The sequence below is a fragment of the Mustela lutreola genome, chromosome 14 (assembly GCF_030435805.1).
Source record: "Mustela lutreola isolate mMusLut2 chromosome 14, mMusLut2.pri, whole genome shotgun sequence".
Taxonomy (NCBI): Eukaryota; Metazoa; Chordata; class Mammalia; order Carnivora; family Mustelidae; genus Mustela; species Mustela lutreola.
The window spans coordinates 383858-405240 of record NC_081303.1 but is presented as its reverse complement, the minus strand read 5'-3'; the positions used below and the strand labels follow the sequence as shown (position 1 = coordinate 405240).

The window sequence follows — 21383 nt, the reverse complement described above, 5'->3', positions numbered from 1 at the left end:
GGTAAAGTGATTTGCCCACACAGCTAGTAACTCCTTCTGCTTTTTCCCAGGCTCAATATTCTCATAATTCTTTATGCAGTTCCCTATTTCACGAGAGGTTTCCAAGATGACCACCTTAAAAAAGCAAAAGCAGCTGGAAACCTTGTTTCTGAAGATCTTGGAGCAAGTAAGGGCACCAGATCGCAAGCGATGGGGCTGGGGCGGGACAAAGGGAGGTGGCCCGAGGGGTTCAGAGCTTCCTCGAAGAGTGTGAAAGCTGTGACCTCACACCTCCCACAGCCCCTCCTCCTCCCAGACCTCAGGTCCAGGGTGCGCTCCTGACTCCCGGGGGTCAGCCTCTTCTTAAACCAGCCCCTCTCCTCCTCCCTCTGCTTGAGATCACAGGGAGATCCAGGTGCTTGGTCTGTAGGCTCCGTAGACAGACTACCAACATCTGAACCCTTAGGCCTATCACTTGCTGCCTGGGTGACCTAGAGCAAGTGACTTACCTTGTCTGTCATCCGTAAAAGAGGAAATAATAGTACCTGGGTCACAGGGTTGTGTAAAACGCTTAGAACAGGGCCTCTTTGGGACGCCGGGGGGCTCAGTTGTTAAGCCTCTCCCTTCGGCTCAGGTCATGATCCCTGGGTCCTGGGATCGAGCCCCGCGTCCCGCATCGGGCTCCCTGCTCATGGGGAAGCCTGTCCTCCCTCTCCCACTCCCCCTGCTTGTGTTCTCTCTCTCGCTGTGTCTCTGCCAAATAAAATTAAAAGAAAAAAAAAAATGTAACGCGAACCTCCCCGTTAATCAAAATGTCCTCAAGGTCAGTGAAGAGTAAATCTCTGGTGACAGAATGGGGCCCGACGAGTAGGCTTGTTGAGTTCATGTAACCAAACAGGGTGTGATACTTTATAATGATTGCCTTACGAAATCTGAAATTTTAAAGTAGCTTTCATTTGTAAAGACATGGAGGGGCAGAATGGGTTAACCAACTGTGTTCCCAGAAGGAGCCAAGAGAAAGGAAGAGCTGTGGGGAGCCCCGAGAGTGGGGAGGGCTTCTCCGCGGGGCTCTTGCTCTGTTGAGACCATGTGAGCTCTTACTTTGTTCAATGCCGTATCCTCAGCTCTGTGCACCCCTGATGGCTGCATAACAAATGCTTAATGCGTGAGCAATAGTGCAGACCTGTGAGGGAAAGGCAGCCGGCCAGCTTAGTCTCCCTCAGCCCTGCCCACGGAGCACCCAGCCCAGTCGGTGCCCAGTTAGTGTGTGTTGGATACATACATGTCGGTTGAGCAAATGTCCATTAGATAAACCCAAGAGATCTTTGTTTGCCAGTAGATTAAAATGATGTGTGGTAAACTTATCGGTTCTTTTTTTTTTTTTTTAAGATTTTATTTATTTGAGAGAGAGAGAGAGTGCAAAACCAAGGGAGAAGGCAGAAGGAGAAGCAGATTCCCTGCCCAGTCCCAACGCGGGACTCCATCGCAGGACCCTGGGGTCATGACCCCAGCCAAAGGCAGACGCTCAACCGACTGAGCCCCCAGGCGCCCCACATATCAGTTCTTCTAATGTAGTGGGTACTTCCACTTGGCTACTTTACCCTACAAAATTTGCATTATATTCACACGAGGGTTTGACAAAGTAAGAACCCGTTCCAGCCAGCTCTGTCTAAACTGCCACAAATTCCTAGAAGACTCTAAATAGTACAAATTTGTTGGACAGATTTTAATTTAGCACCACATAAGGACCATGTGTCCCTGGAGGACTATGAAACCCATGGTGGGATGAACCTGGAGCTTCATTACCAACAGAACAGAGTCTTCCCCCATCGAGCCGCCGTGCCGTCCCCCCTCCCCCTCCGCTCCCCGCTTCCATCCTCCCCCCCACACTGGTGGATACTTGTTTTTAAAAACTCATGTTAACAAAATCTTAGAAGTTGAAAAAAAATGCATACACATGCATACCCATACATGAATGGGTTTTTCAAATTTTTGAATAAAAATCCAAAGTCCTCCAGCATTTTTCTGTTTCTCTATTTTGTCCAGACAGTGAAAGAGGAAAGGATTATCTTCATCATTGATGAGGGCCAGTTTATTGACTCAGCCTCCTGGGCCTTTATGGAGAAGCTTATCCGGACGGTTCCTATCTTCATCATCATGTCCCTGTCTCCCTTCACGGACACGCCCTGCGTGGCGGCCCGCACCATCATGAAGAACAGGAACGCCACCTACGTGACCCTCGGGGCCTTGCAGCCTAAGGACATCCGCAACAAAGTCTGCCTGGACCTCAATGTCCGGTGCATCCCCAAAGAACTGGACACGTGGGTATCCTGCTTCTCTCTGGAGGTCTTCTTCCCCCGTGCCCGTTCCCCAGATCCAGACTTGATCCCGATTCTTAAAACACACCTGAAGGTGCCTATTTCTGCATTTCCACGGATCCTACCTTTCAAAAGAGCCGGCTGTCGCGGCTGGTGAGGTGGACCGTGCTGCCCCTTTCCCGGTTAGCCCTCCTGCCGCGGCTTCTCCCGCTTCGCTCAGCGACATCAGATTTGTTTCCCTTTCATCATGCTGGGTGTGGGCACGCTCCTTTGATCAGCAGTGACAGAGGGCACGACGGTTGTCACAAGAGGCCAGCTGGTAAGCCTGAAAGACACAGCCTGTGCCGAAGCAAGGTCGGCTGGAATCACTGTGTCTGCGGCAGGTGCCGGAGGCGGGCTCTTTCCGCCACTGCTCCAAGCTCCTCAGGGACTCCCCCACTGGGGTCCAGACCGTGGTCCCCTTAACAACACGGCCACTTACAACCCACCTTGGTATCTGTGGTCCCTTCTTTCTAATGAGCTTGCTTTGCTGCTTGCTTTGCTTTTGCTGAAGTCTGGGACGAAGTCTCACTTAAAGTAACTCCAGGAATGAACCCAGCTCCTTCCCTTCGCCTCTTGCTCATCCCCTCTCTGAATGTGTATGTGCAGATTTCTCTCTCTAAATGTGTACATTTTGTGTGTACGTGTACATATATGTGTGCATTTACCTTTTGATCTAGCAGCCCAATTCTAGGAAACTATCTCAAAGATATATTAACAAAGCTATAAAGAGACGTATGGACAAAGTTTTATCAAAACATTGTTTGTGTTAGCAAAAGACTAAAAACAACCCAGAAGTCCAGCTCTAAGAGGATAGGTAGAATAAAACAGGATACATGCACACAGTGGAGAGCTACATAGCGTTAAAAAGAATGAGAAGAGGGACGCCTGGGTGGCTCAGTGGGTTAAGCCGCTGCCTTCGGCTCAGGTCATGATCTCAGGGTCCTGGGATCGAGTCCCGCATCGGGCTCTCTGCTCAGCCAGGAGCCTGCTTCCCTCTCTCTCTGCCTGCCTCTCCGACTACTTGTGATTTCTCTCTGTCAAATAAATAAATAAAATCTTTTAAAAAAAAAAAAAAAAAAAAAAAAGAATGAGAAGATCTACTGATAGGGAGGGATGGGCAGGATAAATTCTTTTTTTTTTTTTTTTTTTTTAGATTTTATTCATTTATTTGACAGAGATATAGTGAGCGAGGGAACACAAGCAAGGGGGAGTGGGAGAGGGAGAAGCAGGCTTCCCGCTGGGCAGGAAGCCTGATGCGGGGCTCCATCCCAGGACCCTGGGATCATGACCTGAGCCGAGGGCAGATGCTTAACGACTGAGCCACCCAGGTGCCCCGGGCAGGATATATTCTTGAGTGAAAAAACAAGGTGTAGCAGAACATGCAGTAGGAGTGACAAGCTGTCTTTTAGGTAAGAAAGAGTAAAATACATCTGTGTGCTTTTTTGATATCTTTAAAAACAAACATTGAGAAGATAAGCCAGAAACTAACCGATATGGTTATTTATAAGGCGAGCAAGGGAGGCAACACTGATTATGTATATTATCTTTGAATGAATGTATTGCTGTATTCAAATGCTTTGAAATACTTTGAAGAAATGTAAATGTAATTTTTTTAAAAAAATGAAAGAGGGAAAAATCAACCCTAAAAAGGAAAAGCAAGTGGAAACAAATAGAGAATACTATTATTTTCAAATAATTAGATTACAGTCAAATATTTTTCCTTCCTAAGAGATGGTTGTTCAGTGTAAACAGGTCGCTGTGTTTCTACTGCAGGTACCTGGTGGAGGGAAGCTGTGGGATCCCGTTTTACTGTGAGGAATTGCTGAAGAACCTTGATCATCACCGGGTCCTCGTTTTCCAACCCATGGAGTCTGAGGAGAAGACCAATATGACCTGGAACAACCTGTTCAGTGAGTCTCCTGGTGAAGGCTTCTGCAGAGCGGGCAGGCAGGGGCTTTTCCATAGAGGACATCCTGTAGGGTCAGGAGGTTTGGGGAGGTGAGGGGTGCTGGAGCCGGTATCCAATATCCAGACGGTGAGAGACGTTGACCGGACAGTGGGGGAACGTGTGCCTCGGGAAAGAACACGGAAGGACACTGGGGCACCCGAAGCCAGTAACACTGAGGCGGGAGCTCCACGTTACGTGAGGGAGAACATTCCTGGACGTTCTGCGGCTGTGATTAAGACGGAGTCCTTTTTTACGTATTTGGTGATATCTAACTGCGGTTCTAATTTGCTTCTCCCAAATTGCTAATGATGTTGAATATCTTTTCATGTGGGTTTTGGTTTTTTTTTTTTTTTTGCCATCTCTGCATCTTCTTTGGAAACTATCTCTTCATGTGTTTTTCCCATTTTCTAATTGGATTGTTTGGGTTTTTTGTTGTTGTTGTTGTTTTAAATGTTGAGTTCTGAGAGTTTCTAATCTATGTAGATACAGGTCCTTTGTCAGATGAGGGTTTGCGAATATTTTCTCTCAGTAGCTTGTCTTCATTCTCACCAAAGTGTTTTAAATTTGACAAAATTCAATTATCAATTTTTCCCTTTATGAGTCAGTTAAATCTAAATTTTTTTCTTTTAAGATTTATGTATTTATTTCAGAGAGGGAGAGAGGGCACAAGTGGGGGGGGGAGCAGCAGAGGCAGAGGGAGAAGCAGGCTCCCCGCTGAGCAGGGAGCCCGATGCGGGGCTCGATCCCAGGGCGCCGGGATCACGACCCGAGCCAAAACAGACGCTTCACCGACGGAGCCCCCCAGGAGTCCCAAATCCAAGAACTCTTTGTTTATCCCTAGATAAACAAAGGTCAAAATTTCCTCCTCTGTCTTCTTTTTCTTGAAGGTGTTACATCTCACATTTAGGTTTGTAATCCATTTTGAGTTAATTTTCGTGTAAAGTGTGACACTTAGGTTGAGGCCCTTCTCTTCCCATTCCTACCCCCAACGTGTGTCCACCTGTCCGGGCACCATCGGTCACACGGCTCTATCTTCTTCCTTGACGTGCCTTGGCGCCATTGTCTAAAGTCAGCTGGACGCGTCTGTGTGGGTGGGTTTTGGTTTCCTCTTTTGGTGCATTGGTCTGTGTGTCTATCCCTTTGCCAATACCATTCAGTGTTGATTACTACAGCTTTCTAGTCTCGAAGCCGTAGGAACGGGTCCCTCCTCCTTGTTTTAGCTATTTGGTCCCTGTGCCTTTCCGTATGAATTTTAGAATAATCTTTTCCGGGGCGCACCTGGGTGGCTCAGTCGGTTGAGGGTCCAGCTCTTGGTTTCAGCTCAAGTCATGATCTCAGGGTCACAAGATCGAGCTCTGAGTCAGCTCTGCTCTCAGTAGGGAGTCTGCTTGGATTCTCTCCCTCCCCCACTCCCTCAAATAAATAAATAAGTCACTAGAATAATCTTGTCTGTACCTATAAAAAATCTTTGGGGGATTTTTTTTTTTAAAGATCTGTTTGTTTATTTTAGAAAGAGGCAGTGAACTAGGGAAGGGGAGAAAGAGAGAATCCGGAAGCAGACTCCTTGCTGAGTGTGGAGTGTGGAGCCAGACGTGGGGTTTAGTCCCAGGACTCTGAGACCATGACCAGAGCCGAAACCGCGTTGGCTGTTTAACCAACTGAGCGACCCAGGTGCCACCTTGAAGGGATATTGATAAGAATTTCAATATATATATATTACATCGTAGATCAGTTTGGGACAAATTGACATCCTTTTTTTTTTTTTGAAGATTTTACTTATTTATTTTACTCATGCTTTCTCTCTCTCTCCCTAATGTATAAATAAAATCTTTAAAAGAAAAAAAAGAAAAATTTTAAAACTAGAGAGGTTTTGGTCGCAAACAGTGTGAATGCACCGCGTGCCACTGACCTCGAAACATTAAAATGGTTCACTGTATGTGAATTTCACCTAAATTAAAAAAAAAAAAAAACTCACAATACAGGATCCTAGACTGGGTCCTATATTGGAAGGGGAAAAAAAAAAACACCAAAGGACATTATTGTATCACTCGACAAAATTGGAAAATGGACAGTAAATTCCTATTTCACTGTGAAATATTCTGAAACTGAAAATGTGCTCCAGTTGTGTAAGAAGATCTCGCTCTTAGGAAACACTGAGTAAAGCATTTGGGGTAAAGGGACATGAATTGTTCAACGTATGTTCAAATGCTCCAGGAAAAATAGAACGTACAGAGAAAACGAGGGCTGCGGTGAATGAGGCAAGACGTCAACAGGTGAATTTGAAGGGAGAGCACACAGTCTTATTCTCACAACTTTTGGTTAAGTCTGAAACTCCCAAATAAAAAGATTTAAAAACACCTGACATTCAGTTGTTTCCCACGGAGCTTACGATGAAATGCCGCCTCCCAACGGGGCCTGGGAAGCGCTCCAGGACCTGATTTCCGGACCTGCGTGGCCTCCTCCGTGCTCTGAAATGTGTTCCCGTTGCACGGGCTGCGTCCCTGGCATTTCCAGGGCTGGGGCACAGGCCCTGCTCCTCTCTGCTGCAGACGGCCGTGCCCCCTCCTCAGGCGCCCCCCACGGAGGGCTCCTTCCCTCCAGCTCAGGTGTCGCCTGCCCAGCGTGACTTTCTTTCTCTACCTCCTTCGCCAACTGGTTCCTTCTCCCCGCGAGGGACTCCTCTGTCCCCAGCCTTCGTGGGTGTCTGCCGGCGCGTCGTCTCCCACCATAACCGCGCGCTCCTCTCCGGATGCTGCGCCTCCAGTTGCCCGTCGGACGTCTTCTGGACCCGCTCACCCCTCGGACTCCGCCCGCCTGACCCGGAGGCAGCGCCCGCCCTCCCCACCACCACCTCCCAGGTCTCCCCGCGTGGTTCTTGGCAACACCCCGTCCGCTCCATCCCCGCCTGGCTCGGACCGGCTCCTCGCTGTGCCGTGTACCACGTCACGCCCCGTCGTGACTGATCTTACGCAGTGTCCCCTCTCCTGTTCCCTGGCCTGCCCCACCCGCACCGGGGCTGCCTTCTGAGAAGCGGCTGGTGGCCGACTCCTCCCCCTTCCCAGGCACCTGTGCTGTCCCGGGAGTGTGCCACGAGTCAAGTCCAGACTGGACAGTGCGACGTCAAACGCCCTCCACGGTCTGCTCCCAAACCATGTCCCCAGAGCACGTGCCCTGGAGGGGCTCCTGCCCCCTACGCGCTGGAGCCGGCGGCCCCGGCGACCTCACGTTCGCCTCACCTGCAGGGCGTCTGAGGCTGCTGTGCCCTGCCCTGGTCGGCCCCGCTCTTCCACTTGGAAACAACCTCCTCCTATGCGCCATCGTGCTACGTCCTGCTCCACGAGGCCGTTCGGAATCCACGAAGACGGAGCCGTGGCTCCTCTCTGGGCTCCCAGCTCACTGCGCCTTGCTTTCTACCCCCTGCGTCCCGCTGGCGCCTGACCGGCACGTCCGTGTCTGTCTCTAAGACACTGAGCTCCTCGGGGTGGGAAGCGGCACCGCTCGTGTCTGTCCCTGTCCCCGGCCATACGGTGCGCCGGGGATCCTCACTCTTAGTGACACTGGGCTCATCTCAAGGTGGCGCCCCTCACGTGGCCCATTTCCCGCCTGGAAGTGCAGCTCCGCACACACCTTCCCTCCAGGAGGTGAGGAGCCCAGCCGCGCTCACCCTCACGTTCCCACGCCACAGCCCACGGCGATCCACGAATGGCTGCGGGAGTAAGGGAGTGACGCACTGTGAGTATCGGGACACACAGTGACCAGGAGAGTGTGCGCGCCAGCCTCACCACTTTAAATATCTCGTTCTGATAACCGTGTTGTAAGCCGAGTACCTGTCCCAGAGTGCGTTTGCATACGAGCGTGGGTACCTGAATGTGCACACGGTGTACCCTAGTGTGTATTGCAAGATACGCCCTGATGATCTTTGAATCAAACTTCTCTTAAACTGCATGTACTACAGAAGACTTCTTTTTTTTTTTTTTTTTAAAGATTTTATTTATTTATTTATTTGACAGAGAGAGATCACAAGCAGGCAGAGAGGCAGGCAGAGAGAGAGAGGAGGAAGCAGGCTCACTGCTGAGTGGAGAGCCCGATGTGGGGCTCGATCCCAGGACTCTGAGATCATGACCTGAGCCGAAGGCAGTGGCTTAACCCACTGAGCTACCCAGGCGCCCCCTATAGAAGACTTCTAATAGTGATTCCCCATGCTTTGGGGGGTGGGGCAGAACGTTTTGAGTACATTTAGGTTGTCTTATATTAGTTTACTTAAAACATTATTCCAAAATACTGGATGAAGGGCGCCTGGGTGGCTCAGTGGGTAAAGCCTTCAGCTCAGGTCATGATCCCAGGACCCTGGGATCGAGCCCCGCATTGGGCTCCGTGCTCGGTGGGAAGCCTGCTTTTCAGCTCTGCCTGTTGCTCTCCCTGCTTGTGCTCTCTCTCTCTCTCTCTCCCTCTGACAAATAAAATCTTTGAGACCCACCTTGAAGTTTATTGTGAAACCGAGACGGTGACAATAACCCCAATGTGTTCTTCCTTTTCATCTCCCTTCAGAAAATTTCAGTAGACCATCCGAGGAACTAAAAATATTGACCCCTAATTATGAGGAGAGAAGTGAAGAAGTCTGTACCCTCGCCAGTGGTGTCAGACTGAAAAACTTGTCACCGCCAGCATCGTTAAAAGGTAAAGAAAATCGGGCCCAGTGTTCCAGGACCTCGCCCCCCGTTTCCCTTCTCTAGGGTGGCTGTCGTAAAGGGAGAGAGGGAGATGGCGGACTGCAGGGGCCGCCCGCGTGGCATTGCCTCTCACAGTCAGAGCTCCGTGGAAGGCTTAGCTTTTCTGCCTCTGACCTGGAGTGCCTGCTCCCCTGGGCATGTTCTGGAATCTGATTTGAACCAAGTTTAGTTCAAGTGCGTAAATGAATGAGGTGCAGTGCATTTTTCATTAAATCATTAAATTAAGTCAAATATTGAGGGAGAAAATCGAAACCTGACACTTTTTCTGCCACTTACTTTTATAAGAAATGGCAAGCGTAGAATTTATATCCGAGCTGTATTCTTACCCCGTTAAAGAAAAATGACCTTCAAGCAGTGTTGTGGTAGGGATTCGGCTCCCAGTCATGCCATCCACAAACAGCTGGAAGCGTCTGAGGCTGACCAGGGACACCTCCAGGTTCTCGGTCTTTGGAAAGCATCGCTGCTCAAGCGCTGCGTCTGCCCGCGTGGGAGGGCCGTGGGCTCGGCTTCTGCACTGTTCTGTGGGCAGGGGATTCAGATCTTGTCCCCACAGGGGAGGTCACGGAGGGGCATCCTGGCCAGGATCTCACCAGGCCGCGCTTAGGCGAGAGGTTGGAGTTGGCGCTCGAGGCTCTCTGGCGGGTGCCCTGAGCGCAGAGATGGCGGCGGCCGCTCCAGGAACGAGGCAGAGGCCGCGAGGGGGTCAGTGCGGGGCAGACGAGGGCCAGCCGCAGAAGTCAAGGTAGCTGGCGGCCGGCGGGCGCGCTCCGCCCACGGCCGGGCCCACCGTGACCTCCCGCCGCCCCACAGACCTTGTCACGCTCTGGCCCCGAACCTGAACCCCACAGCGGGTCTCGTTCCAGTCTGGCCCCCACGCCGGGTGCGTCTTGGGGAGCGGCTCCTGCGCCCTCGGCGCCCCCCGCTCACGCTCTGAGGCAGGCCCTGGGCAGGGGGCCCCTCCGGGGCTGGCTGGGGCGCAGGGCAGGCGGCGGCCGACCCAATGGGCCCGCCGCGGGCAGTGAGCGCCGGCCGGCCGCGTGGCTTTCCCCCGCAGAAACCTCGCTGGTGCAGCTGGACAGCATGAGCCTGTCACACCAGATGCTGGTGCGGTGCGCCGCGGTCACCGGCCTGACCTTCACCACGGAGCTGCTGTTCGAGGTCCTGCCTTGCTGGAACATGAAGATGATGATCAAGGCCCTGGCGACGCTCGTGGACGCCAACGTCTTCGACTGTTTCCGCAACGGCAAGGAGCTGCGGACCGCCCTGAAGCACAACGCGGCCTCGTGCAAGGTCAATCACCGCTCGCTGTCTCTGAGGCCGGGCCTGGGCATAGGTGAGTGCGCCCCGGGAGCCGCTGCCCCACGCTCTGGCCGCCGACCCCACGTGGGCCCGGGCCGAGCGGTGCGTCTCTGCCTCCGCAGCGCGTGACGAGGGCGAGGAGCTGCACGAGCTGGAGAGCGAGGTCATCGAGTGCCACGTCATCCGCTTCTGCCGGCCGGTGATGCAGAAGACGGCCTACGAGCTGTGGCTGAAGGCCGAGAGGAGGGCCATGCACCTCAAGTGTGCGCGCTTCCTGGAGGAGGACGCGCACCGGTGCGACCACTGCCGCAGCGGAGACTTCGTCCCTTACCACCACTTCACCGTGGACATCCGCCTCAACACGCTCGACGTGGACACCATCCAGAAGATGGCCAAGTCCCACGGATATAAAAGTAAATATGCCTCTGGCCTCGCCCGTCCTCTCTGCCTGGGGCCCGGCGTGGGTTTGGACCCCGAGGGCTTCAAGTCCCCCAAGGCGTGGGTTCTGCGAATGGCTGAAGACTTGTGTCGCATAGATGGGGGTCGGGGGGGGGGGCATGTGAGCACTGAGTGCACCAGAAACAGTCTTGCTGTGACACTCACAGAGAGTTTGAGATCAGGACTCTGGCAAAATGGGGTGCACCGAGCTCAAAGGAAAATATCCAGAGGGATTAAACTGACCCGGCTTAATTCACACCAAGGATGGAGTCCAAGGGCTGGGGTGGGGCTCACATGTTGAATGGGAACGAGAGCCAGAGGGGCACCGTTTCCTGGCAGGTGAGACTGTTGTTCCGCAGTCAGGTTTGAAACAAGGTTCCCTCAGAGAAAGAATGTGAGTGGGGGGAACCATGCAGGGCTAAGCAGGTCAGGGGCTCCGGCTCAGGGCAGACGTTCCAGATCGTCTGTGGTACAAACGTGAGGAAGTGGCAGTCTGGGGTGCGAATCAGCTACACAGTCTGGATTCAAAGGAACATGTACCAGGGACTGTTAGCACAGGCGTGAGGCCAGAGGCAGCAACCCCAACTCCAGCCCTCCCTCATGGGGGATCGGGGGCATCACAGGGCTCTGCGCCCGGGCCAGAGGCCTTGGTGATTAGGGCTGAATCTGGTTGGGAAAGCAGAGGATAAGGACAGGGTACTTATATTTCATGGTATTAAAAATTAGGAAGAAATGTATCTAAAGTGCCTTGTACATAATAGGTACAAAAATAATTTTAAAAAAGATTTTAATTATTTATTTGAGAGAGTGAGAGTGCCAGAGAGAGAAGGTGAGTTGGGGGCAGAGCAGAGGGAGAGGGAGAAGCAGGCTCCCCGCTGATCAGGGAGCCCGATGTAGGGCTCCGTCCCAGGACCCCAGGATCATGACCTGAGCCAAGGTGGATGCTTAACCAACTGAGCCACCCAGGCGCCCCCCCCGAAATAAATATTTATTCTCACTCATTCTTTATTTCACATGCATTCTCCTTTGATCTTCATGTTAACCTTTCAAGGTGGAAGGCTCTTGTTACTTTATACATGAGAAAACTGAGGTTCTGGAAGATTCAATAGCTTGTCCAGTGCCACAGAATGAGTGATAGACTATTCAATCGCAGGTCAGTCTCATTCCCAAGCTCATGCTGTGCCCAGTACACCTGAGCTTCCCAAAGTGCAGGGTGGGACCTTTGGGCAAGGCTGGCAGGGGAGATTGGAAGAGGTTTCTGGATGCGGCCGTCCATGGAGTCGGAGAGTAAAGAAGACGACGCCGTCTCCGTCCTCGATCAGGAGGAAAGCAGCTTTGCACTGTGGCACAAGTCTAGTGTTGACCTGGAACCAGCACTTGCTCACCTCCCTTTTCAAAAAAGAGAAGTCAGACTTCAGGTTCTGATCCCTAGAGTCCAGACTCTCCCGGGTCGGATGAGAGAAAAAGCCAGCCTGGAGCCCTTTTAAGTACTTCTTGGGAGTATGAGAAGAGCCCTAGATGTTGGAACGGAAGACTCAAGAAAGTAACAACTTCTAAGGACTTGAGGACCAAGACAGGGCAGACCCTACAACAAACAAAGCAGGCGCCCAGAGAGAGGGCTATGAGGGCTGATAAAGGCACATGGGCAGGTCCAAGAAGCTTCAGGGATGGTCCCAACACAGAGCCATGTTCAAGGAACCAGAGCAAGTGCCAGTAGGAGAGAGTTGACTGAGGGAGATAAAGACAGGGGACGCAAGAGGCAGCCTGGGGGGCTCCGCTGGTTAAGTGTCCAACTCTTGATCTCAGCCAGGGTCTTGATCTCAGGGTTATGAGCTCAGACCCTGTGTTGGGCTCTATGCTGGGTGTGGTCCCTACCAAGTGAATGGATGAATGAATGAGGAAGGAAGATTGGAACCAGTGAGTCTCTCCATGTATGTCTTTATATATATATATTTTGGTGGCAGTGTTGGGGGGGATATAATTGCAATTGATTTTTGTTTAAGATTTATTTATTTTAGAGCAGAGGGAAGGGCTAAGGGAGAGAATCCTAGGCAGACTCCCTGCCGAGAGTGGAGCCCGACACGGGGCTCGACCCCACAACCTTGAGATCATGACCTCAGTCAGAATCAAGGGTCCGACGCCCAACCGACTGAGCCACCAGCCGCACCCACAGTTGGTTTTAAGCAGGCTGGCGAGGGCTGTCAAAGAAAGCAACTTCAGGTAATCTTGGATTCTCCAATATGCCTTAGCGGTTTCACTAGGGTGCTTCTGTGCCCTCCTGTGACTCTGAGTAATGTCTGTGCTTTTGTCCGCTCCTCTACCTGCCTGAGGCCAAAGCTCTACTATTTCTCTTGTCAGAACTTTCCACCTGTTTAAGAGGCTATCAACTAGACATCTTTAAAATTTTTCCTAAAAGTTTTACAATAGAAACAATAATGCCAAGCCCCAGTACCCCACACACTTTGAGTACTTCTCAGGGGCCAACATCTTAACTTAATTGTTCTTTCTGGTCATCGCCCCCACGGACAAAAGGATGTGTTCATGCAGTTAAACAAAACAAAACAAATTCTGGCATTATCTGTTTTCTTCTTAATTTGGTGAACAGATACAGCATGCCAGGGGGAGAACACCCCCCGTCACACTACTCCTCGGGACCAGCACCGTTGATGACCATTGTTAGATAAATCATTAAGAAGACCATGTAAATGCTATTCATTCCAGAACCAAGTAATATACTGCAAATGGAGTTCTTAATGAAAGTCCATTTTCCTTGAGTTTCTAGGATAATTTTTTTTGCAATGTCTTCTTTATAATATCCTGTCTTGGTTGGATACTCTGTCCATTACCCCTGAACCTTGTGACGGTAGGTAACACTGGTAAAGGACATAGAGTTGACCTTTGAACAACACAGGTGTGGACTGTACAGATTCACTTATATGCAGATCTTTTTCAATAAATACAGTAGAGTACTATGAATGTATTTTCTCTTACGATTTTCTCAGTAACATTTTGTTTCTTCTAGCTTATTTTATTGTAAGGCTAGAGTATATAATACATAAAACATTGAAAATACGGGTTAATTAACTTCATGTTATCAGTAAGGCTTCTTGTCAACATCAGGCTGTTAAGTAAAGTTTTGGGAGAGTCAAAGGTTATATGTGAATTTTCCAGTGCTGGGGGCTCAGGGGTCGGGCGTCCCTAAGCCTCTGTGCTGTTCAAGAGTCAGCTGTCATCGGAAGAGGTTCAAAGACCATAGAAATAGATTAGGTAGTGAGGAAGTTGATTCTCTTTTCAATTCTCTCTTTTCTCAAGTCCTTCTTAAGTTATTTTCTTGAGTCTTGATCCCCAAAGATCTGCCCTTCAACGCCCTCCACCCACTTCATCAGAGACCACTCCTCTCACGCCTTCGCCTTCTGAACAGGGAGTGAAATCCCACCGACAGTTTGTTTACTCATTCAGCAAATCCTGAGGTCCTGCTCTGTGCCAGTCCCGGTGCAGCACTGGGACACATCAGTGACAAAAGAGCATTCACTCGATTGTGGAGAAGCAATGGAGGAAAAAACACAATAAGTAAGAAATCTACAGTATGTTGCGGGAGGTAAAACCCACTGCAGGGAAGAAAACTGGAAAGAATGTCCGGTAGGGTAAGGGAGACGAGGAATGCAGAGTCATTAGGGGAGCACTGAGAGGTGAGATTCCTAGACAGACAGAGGAAGTGGCGATGGCCAGGGAGGGGCATCCGGGCAGAGAGGACAGCCCCGGCAATGACCTCGGACAGGAACGGATCCCTTCCTTTCTATACATTGTGGGTTTGTGGCTTTTAAGATTGTTTTATTCTCATTTCAGTGGGGTAACATGTCCTGGACCCAGCAGTACTAGAGATAAACAAAGGAGTTCAGTTGGTCACCTTGAACCTGAAGTCTTATTTCCAGGTGTTTGAAACCATGAGATGAGCAAGTGGTGTCTTTGCTTTTCTCCTCGTTTCTGAGCACCTACAAGCATGTTGTATATATTCTTTTCTTCTGAGTTTTATAGATCCCCTTTGAAGTAGGGAACTTTTAAACAATAGACCCTTCATAAATGAAGAAGTTGAGAACTAAAAATAGTGCGATTCACCCACGGGTAAAGGACAGAATGACAAAAGCATATCTGTACGCCCAGCTTTGTTTCCTTTTCTAGTCAATACTGCTGGTCTCTGCGTCCCATTCTGTCACTATTACCGTTTGGAACATAAAAAAATAGAGACATTGGGGGCACCTGCATGGCTCAGTGAGTGAGACGGCTGCCTTCATCTCAGGTCATGATCCCAGAGTGCTGGGATCAATGCCTGTGGTTCCCTGCTTGGGGGGAAGTCTGCTGTTTCCTCTCAGCTTCCCCTCTGCCCCCACTTGTGTTCCTTCTTTTGCTCTCTCTCTGTCAAATAAATAAATAAAACCTTTTTTTTTTTCCCTAAGATTTGTTTATTTACTTATTTGACAGAGAGGTCACAAGTAGGCACAGAGGCAGGCAGAGAGAGAGGGAAGCAGGCTCCCTGCTGAGCAGAGAGCCCGATGTGGGGCTCGATCCCAGGACCTTGGGATCATGACCTGAGCCAAAGGCAGAGGCTTAACCCACTGAGCCACCCAGGCACCACTGATCTTTAAAAAAAAAAAAAAAAAAAAAAAAAATATATATATATATATATATATAGAGAGAGAGAGAGAGAGAAGAGAGAGAGAGAGAGAGAGATATGTTGAAGGAGAAATAGCATTTCATTTTTCTTATTGATTTTTAAAAAAAAGTGTATTATAGGGGCGCCTGGGTGGCTCAGTGGGTTAAGCCTCTGCCTTCGGCTCAGGTCATGATCTCAGGGTCCTTGGATCGAGCCCCACATTGGGCTCTCTGCTTGGCAGGGAACCTGCTTCCCCCCTCCCCTCTCTGTCTACTTGTAATCTCTGTCTGTCAAATACATAAATAAAATCTTAAAAAAAACCAAGTGTATTATATTCTGCAAATATTTACTGAGCATCTACTATGTGCTGGGCAGTGATCTAGGTGCCAGAGATATAGTACTGAAAATGATAGACATGTGTCTATTCTCATATATTAGAATTTTCATGAAGGCTGGTGATAGATGTGATAGACAATAAACCGATTAATTAAGAAAACCATAAAAGAACATTATAGGCCTTGATAAATAGTCTGACTTCTATTCTAAGGGGGTTGGAAGACTTTGGAGATTTATTAATTAGAATTAGTATTGGCTACATGTGACAAGGACCCAGCTAGATGGCTTTAATTTATTTACTGTTAAATTTATTTCTCTCTCATGTAAAATGTTTTGTCTGATCATTGGGACTAATGTGAAGGCTTCATCATCATCAGAAACTCTTGGTCTGAAAATGGCTGCTGGAATTCCAACCATCATGTTTACATATAACACTAGAAGAAGAAGAGAAACCAGAATAAATAAATACATTTTTTAAAAATTAAAAAAAGAAAAGAAAAAGAAAGAAAGGGATGCCCCCCTTCCCTTTTAAGGGATCGTCTCGAAATCCTACGCAGAACTTAGTCGCACGACTATATCCAGTTGGAAGGGAGGCTGGAAAATGTAGCTGCCCTGAGTAAAACTGAATTTTATTTGTAAGGAGAAAAAGGACAATAGAATTGAGATAGCGGACCAACAATCTCTGGCACGGAAATCTGAGTCATGTTTTTAAAAACACATCCTGTCTTCTCTGTAGAGAACAGATACAGAGATGGGACCGGAAGGGAGGTCAGTGTTTCACGCTTGTCCAGATAAAATTTGGTGGTGGACTGGGGTGGTGCTAGAGTAAAGACAGAAGAAGATGGATTCAGGTATGTTTTGAGGGAAAGTCAACAGGACTTATGATGGGCTGAATGTGATGAGGGAAAGAAAGAATCCAAACAGCGCCTAGGTTTTTTGCCATTAAGAAAACCAATCTATGGCTCTGATGCTTAGTAAGATCAGAGTACAGGTTGAAAGAGAGGTCCACGAGTTCTGCTTGGATCATGTTAATTTTTAAATGCCTGTTAGCCATTCAAGCAGCCATTGCCAAAGAGGCATTTGGGTACACGAATCTGTAGTTAAGGGTGGAGGTCAGGCTCAGAGATTAAACCGCTGGTGGTCGTGGGCATGTGACTGGAATTCATTGTCATGGGCAGAGGAGGCCACCTGGGAAAACTGTGGATGGAGAAGGGAGCCCAGGACGAGAGGGAGGCTCCCCAGCTCTGGGGATGTTGCTAGAGGAGTAGGAGCCAGCACAGTGGGCGGCCGATGACTAAAGCGACCAAACAACCAAGAGAATGGCTGTGAGAAAACCTGGTGAAAAGAGGGAGCAGTAGATTGTGTTGAGTGCTTGCTCAGAGGTGTGGTAACACATGGACAAACGCGGACTTTGGATCTGGCAACGTGGTAGCCACAGGCAACCTTTACAGAACCAATTTCAGAAGAGTAGAAGGAAAAGGCATCATTCAATTTATTCCGCATCTCGTCACTGGGAATACATTAGCTCGCAGTCTGCGGGGAGACGTGGGCAATTATTCCCACACAGTGTGACAGTAAGGACCATGACGGAGCTCTGCACAGGGCACAGGGGAGTTGGGGCCCTAAATCCATGGGGACGAGGGCACAGAAGGCTTTCAAAAGAAGATGAGAACTGGATGCTTAAACTGCCTGTTTAGAAATCGAAAGATCGGTGGAGTAATGCGTGGCCTTGGAGCTGGGAGACCTCGATTCCAGTCCTATCGCCATCCCTGACAGGCAGTCTGAGACAGTCCCTTCCCCTGCCCAGGGCTCTTCCTTCCCTCTGCATGGGGAAGATCCGACCATCCTCATTTGTTTCTGTTTTAAGATCATTAGGGAATTTTCTAACCTCCTGGAGTCTGGAGAGACGGAAGGTTTTGAGTTCAAAGCTCTCTGCCCTTTAGGTAGCCTCTGAAGTATGTACTCAACCATTCTCCACGGAATCGGACCCTCTATTCACAGTTGTAGTTGCTGCGAGGTAAATTAGGATAATGTTAGCATCTATAACCAGCCCCAACACTGCAGTGGTTTAACACTCTCGGAGCCACCGCAGGTCCCTCTGACATGGGCCGTTTTGCACAAACATCGTTTTGAATTAAAAGCCACCCAGATCCAGCAGATTCAGAGAAAGCTCTTCCCCTGCCCCTCCACGGCCTGCTTTACCAGCAAGACAGAGTTTCAAACAGGGATTCCTCCTGACCTAAGACGCCTCCCTGCATAAGAAGACACCCTTTGTTTCCAAGCATCTCCTCTCACCTTCTTGCTAATGGTCTTCCCTCCCTTTGTATCCTCAGGACACCCCCAGACCCCCGACCCTTGTCCTTGGCTCTTGGAAGCTTTATGTCTCTTCCCTGTCTTTGGAATTTCCATGTCTGCATGGGTTCCCCTTAATGACATCAATTAAATTTGATTCCCCTGTTAATCTGTCTCACGTCAGTCTGACTTAGTTCAGCTAGAAGGACCCTGAGGGGCAGAGGAAGTTCTTCCGTCCTCCGCAATGACACAAGAGAATCATTTTCCTCCTGCACATGTAATGATCCAGTGAAAGTTCTGACAAACGGTCTTGAACACAGTAAGTTAGGGGCACAAGCTGCTTCCATTCTGTCCTTTTGTCATCCCTGAGATACAATTATTTGCTCTCTGGCAGAAGGAAAGAGTGGAGGCGGTACCAGGCCATCTCCGCTCACAGGCGCCACACAGCACGCCTGACAGAATTCCATCCTAGACGATCACCAGGGCTCCCCTGCGGCGTCTGTGTGGGCAGCCTGTGCTGTGTCAGGAGAGGGGCAGCAAGAGTCTTTGGCGGACCCGACATTTCTCCCACAGGGAACACGTCGTGACGCACACGACTCATTTCTTTGTTTATTTTCTAGCTGAAGAAGAGATCACCTTTTCCAAAATAGAGACTCCTAAGAAATCGGAGATATTTTCTGAAAATCTCAGGTACAGGCATACGTAATTGCTTAGGCATAAACATTTGTCATTCAGCACAGAATACTGTTAAAATTTTCTGTCTGGTCAGTTCTTTTCGGCCTCTCTGGTGCGAGTGGGGACATGTTGGGGTGTGTGCATGGTGAGTTTGGTCGATGGCATCTACATCAGGGTTACCTTGTTCTTTTATGAGTTTTTAAAGATATTTTCACATCGAAAGCGAAGCGTGGCTACCACTTATTCCTCCTATTTACTTCTGCATTTGGACAGTCCTGAAGAAATAAGAGAAAAGATCTTGAGTTTCTTTGATGTCATCATAACAAAAATGAAGATGCCTGAAGAAGACATCATTCCTCTGGAGTCATGCCAGTGTGAGGAGATCGTAGAGATGGTCATCATGCCTCTGGCCCACCATTTTCTGGCTTTGGGAGAAAACAACAAAGCCTTATATTACTTCCTAGAAATTACATCTGCTTATCTCATCTTGGGCGACAATTACATGGTAAGGTGTTCCCCCCTCGCCAGCCCCCCACCCTGCCTTTGAGACAGTTCAGAGACCACAGCACCTGAAGGGCAGCTCTAGGGTTCTCCTGTCGCACTTCATGTTCTTGACACCTGCTGGCTCCCCTTTCCTCTGAAAATCGAACCCTGAGAAGGGAAATGACCTGAGATTGAGAGATGAAAGCAGAAATTGCAGCGAGCATCACACACTGTTCAAAAGAAACGTGCCAGGAACTGTCTACCTCGATGGGAAGGGGGTGGACGTCCTATCTCATCCCCAAAATGTATCGATGCTGCCGTTTCAGCAGAGGCTTCCTCAGTAATGTCCCGTGGCACCGACCTTCTGTCTTTCCTAAACACCTGTGAGCACAAACACCTATAGGTCTTTGGATGAGCACAGATCTGGTTTTTGTCTTGTGGTCCCCAAAGGAGCTCACCCACTTTGGTCCTCATGTCATTTGTGCCATATCATCATGCATTTCCTTTAGATCCCCAAAACACTAGTGTTCCCCGGGATAATTATAAATAATATTCCAGGGCAATGTGTCCCTAGACATGTGGGGGTTCAATGTATAATGAAATAAGAATTCATTCTTAAGTAAGTTGGGAAGCACTGAGCTGAATAGCTACATGGGTTTCTTTCCTGCAAATATTTCATGGACTTAATATGCTAAGACATGTGTAATCGTCTAGAGGATCTGGCTAGTTCTGTGTTTCTCCAACATCCTTGACCGGAGACCACTTTCCGTAGCGCCGCTAGCTAGACTGGCCTTGCATGATCTCACTGCAGGAAACGCCCCCGGCCTTGTTCCATTTGACCCCCGTTTCTGAGGAGACAGGCCTGCGGTTCCTGTCTACACCGGTGGTCTCTTCCATATTTACAACCGCAGCAGCCTAATCGACCTCATACCTTAGATTTTTATGAAATTTTAAAATTAAACCATTAAAAATGTTGGTAAGCCCTAGCTCTCTCAAATTTATGTTAAAGATGAAAGTCATCCACGCATATGAGGTATCATTATGCGTATTAATTTATGTACATATACACACTCAGACATATAGACAAGGGGGATATGGTCAGTGAGTCCCAAGAATAGAAGGTTTAAGTGGCCCTGAGGACCAACTTGTGAAGCGCCCCCTCAGTCAGCAGGGAGTGGGGATGGCCAGGAAGACAGTGAAGGGAAGCAGAGCCCCGTGCAAGTCACCCGGAATGTGCCATTTGCATCCTGTCTCCCATCAGAAATGATCTAGTAGGTTCGGGTCAACTCATTGCCTCTCTCTCCCATCTTGGACTATGTGACATTGAAGATATCACCTTCCCTTATTTTACTCTTCAAATCTGACCTTGCCTTGGTGCTCACGTGTACTAAGGCCGTCCTGTCTAACCACGTCCTAGTAAGTCATAAATGAGGTAGGCAGAGTTGCTCAGGGCCTTGCTTCCTGAAGACGGCCCTGGCGAAGGAAATGGGAGTGGTTCATAACTTGTTCCAGAAGTGGAGATCAGCTTCTCATAGACGTGGGGACACCATCGGGGGCAGGGCACACATTGTTGGAATTAGGGGCCATCGGGGGTGGAGTTACTCAGAGGAGGAAATTGCCCTGGCTCCATCCTCTGGAGCAAGTGATCCGGTGGCCAGGATCTTCAGCAGGGGCTTGACCCACCCAGGGCTGCCTCGAGCCGGGAGGCCCAGCTCCAGAGCCGGGGCTGGGGGCGGAAGGGGGTCCTGCCACGGCAGCCGCTCTTGCCTATTCGGTCGAGGCTGGGCGGTGGCCCTCTGTGGCCGGACCCCCGCTGAACAGATGCTTGTGCCCCTCCGCCGCTGCAGGCGCACCTGTATTTGAAGGAGGGAGAGCGGTTGCTGAAAATGCTCAAGGACGACAGATCCTGGAGTCACACTTTTGAGGCCGCGGCCTTTTACAGCCTCAAAGGTCAGGTAAGACGCCGCTACACACACGGTCCCGTGTCGGCAGTCCCAGGGGCGTTAGACACACGGTCCCGTGTCGGCGGTCCCAGGGGCGGTCGACAGAAGCAGCAGAAGCCCTCCCTGCCCTTCCTCCAGCTGCCCTCCAGCCACCGACCCTGGGCGGACCGACGGCAGAACCTCAGGTCTGGCTGCTCCGGCCTGCGGCCTCACTCGCCGGCAGCTCCTCCTCGTCTTCATGGGGGACAT

At 49.8% G+C, this 21383-nt stretch overlaps 1 protein-coding gene across 6 annotated transcripts in view; it reads left to right on the top strand.

Annotated features, from left to right (window-relative positions):
- Nucleotides 1–21383, top strand: part of ADCY10 (adenylate cyclase 10) — a 69407-nt gene that overhangs the window by 33026 nt on the left and 14998 nt on the right. For 5 of the 6 annotated variants that reach the window (XM_059147029.1, XM_059147028.1, XM_059147026.1 and 2 more), the window contains exons 16-24: nt 80–166; nt 2026–2300; nt 4113–4249; nt 8836–8964; nt 10072–10350; nt 10439–10729; nt 18654–18723; nt 18982–19213; nt 21039–21146. In XM_059147029.1, coding sequence (XP_059003012.1) covers nt 80–166; nt 2026–2300; nt 4113–4249; nt 8836–8964; nt 10072–10350; nt 10439–10729; nt 18654–18723; nt 18982–19213; nt 21039–21146 — 1608 coding nt within the window. The remainder of the gene's footprint in view (nt 1–79; nt 167–2025; nt 2301–4112; nt 4250–8835; nt 8965–10071; nt 10351–10438; nt 10730–18653; nt 18724–18981; nt 19214–21038; nt 21147–21383) is intronic. The other variant, XM_059147030.1, reaches the window with a different exon arrangement.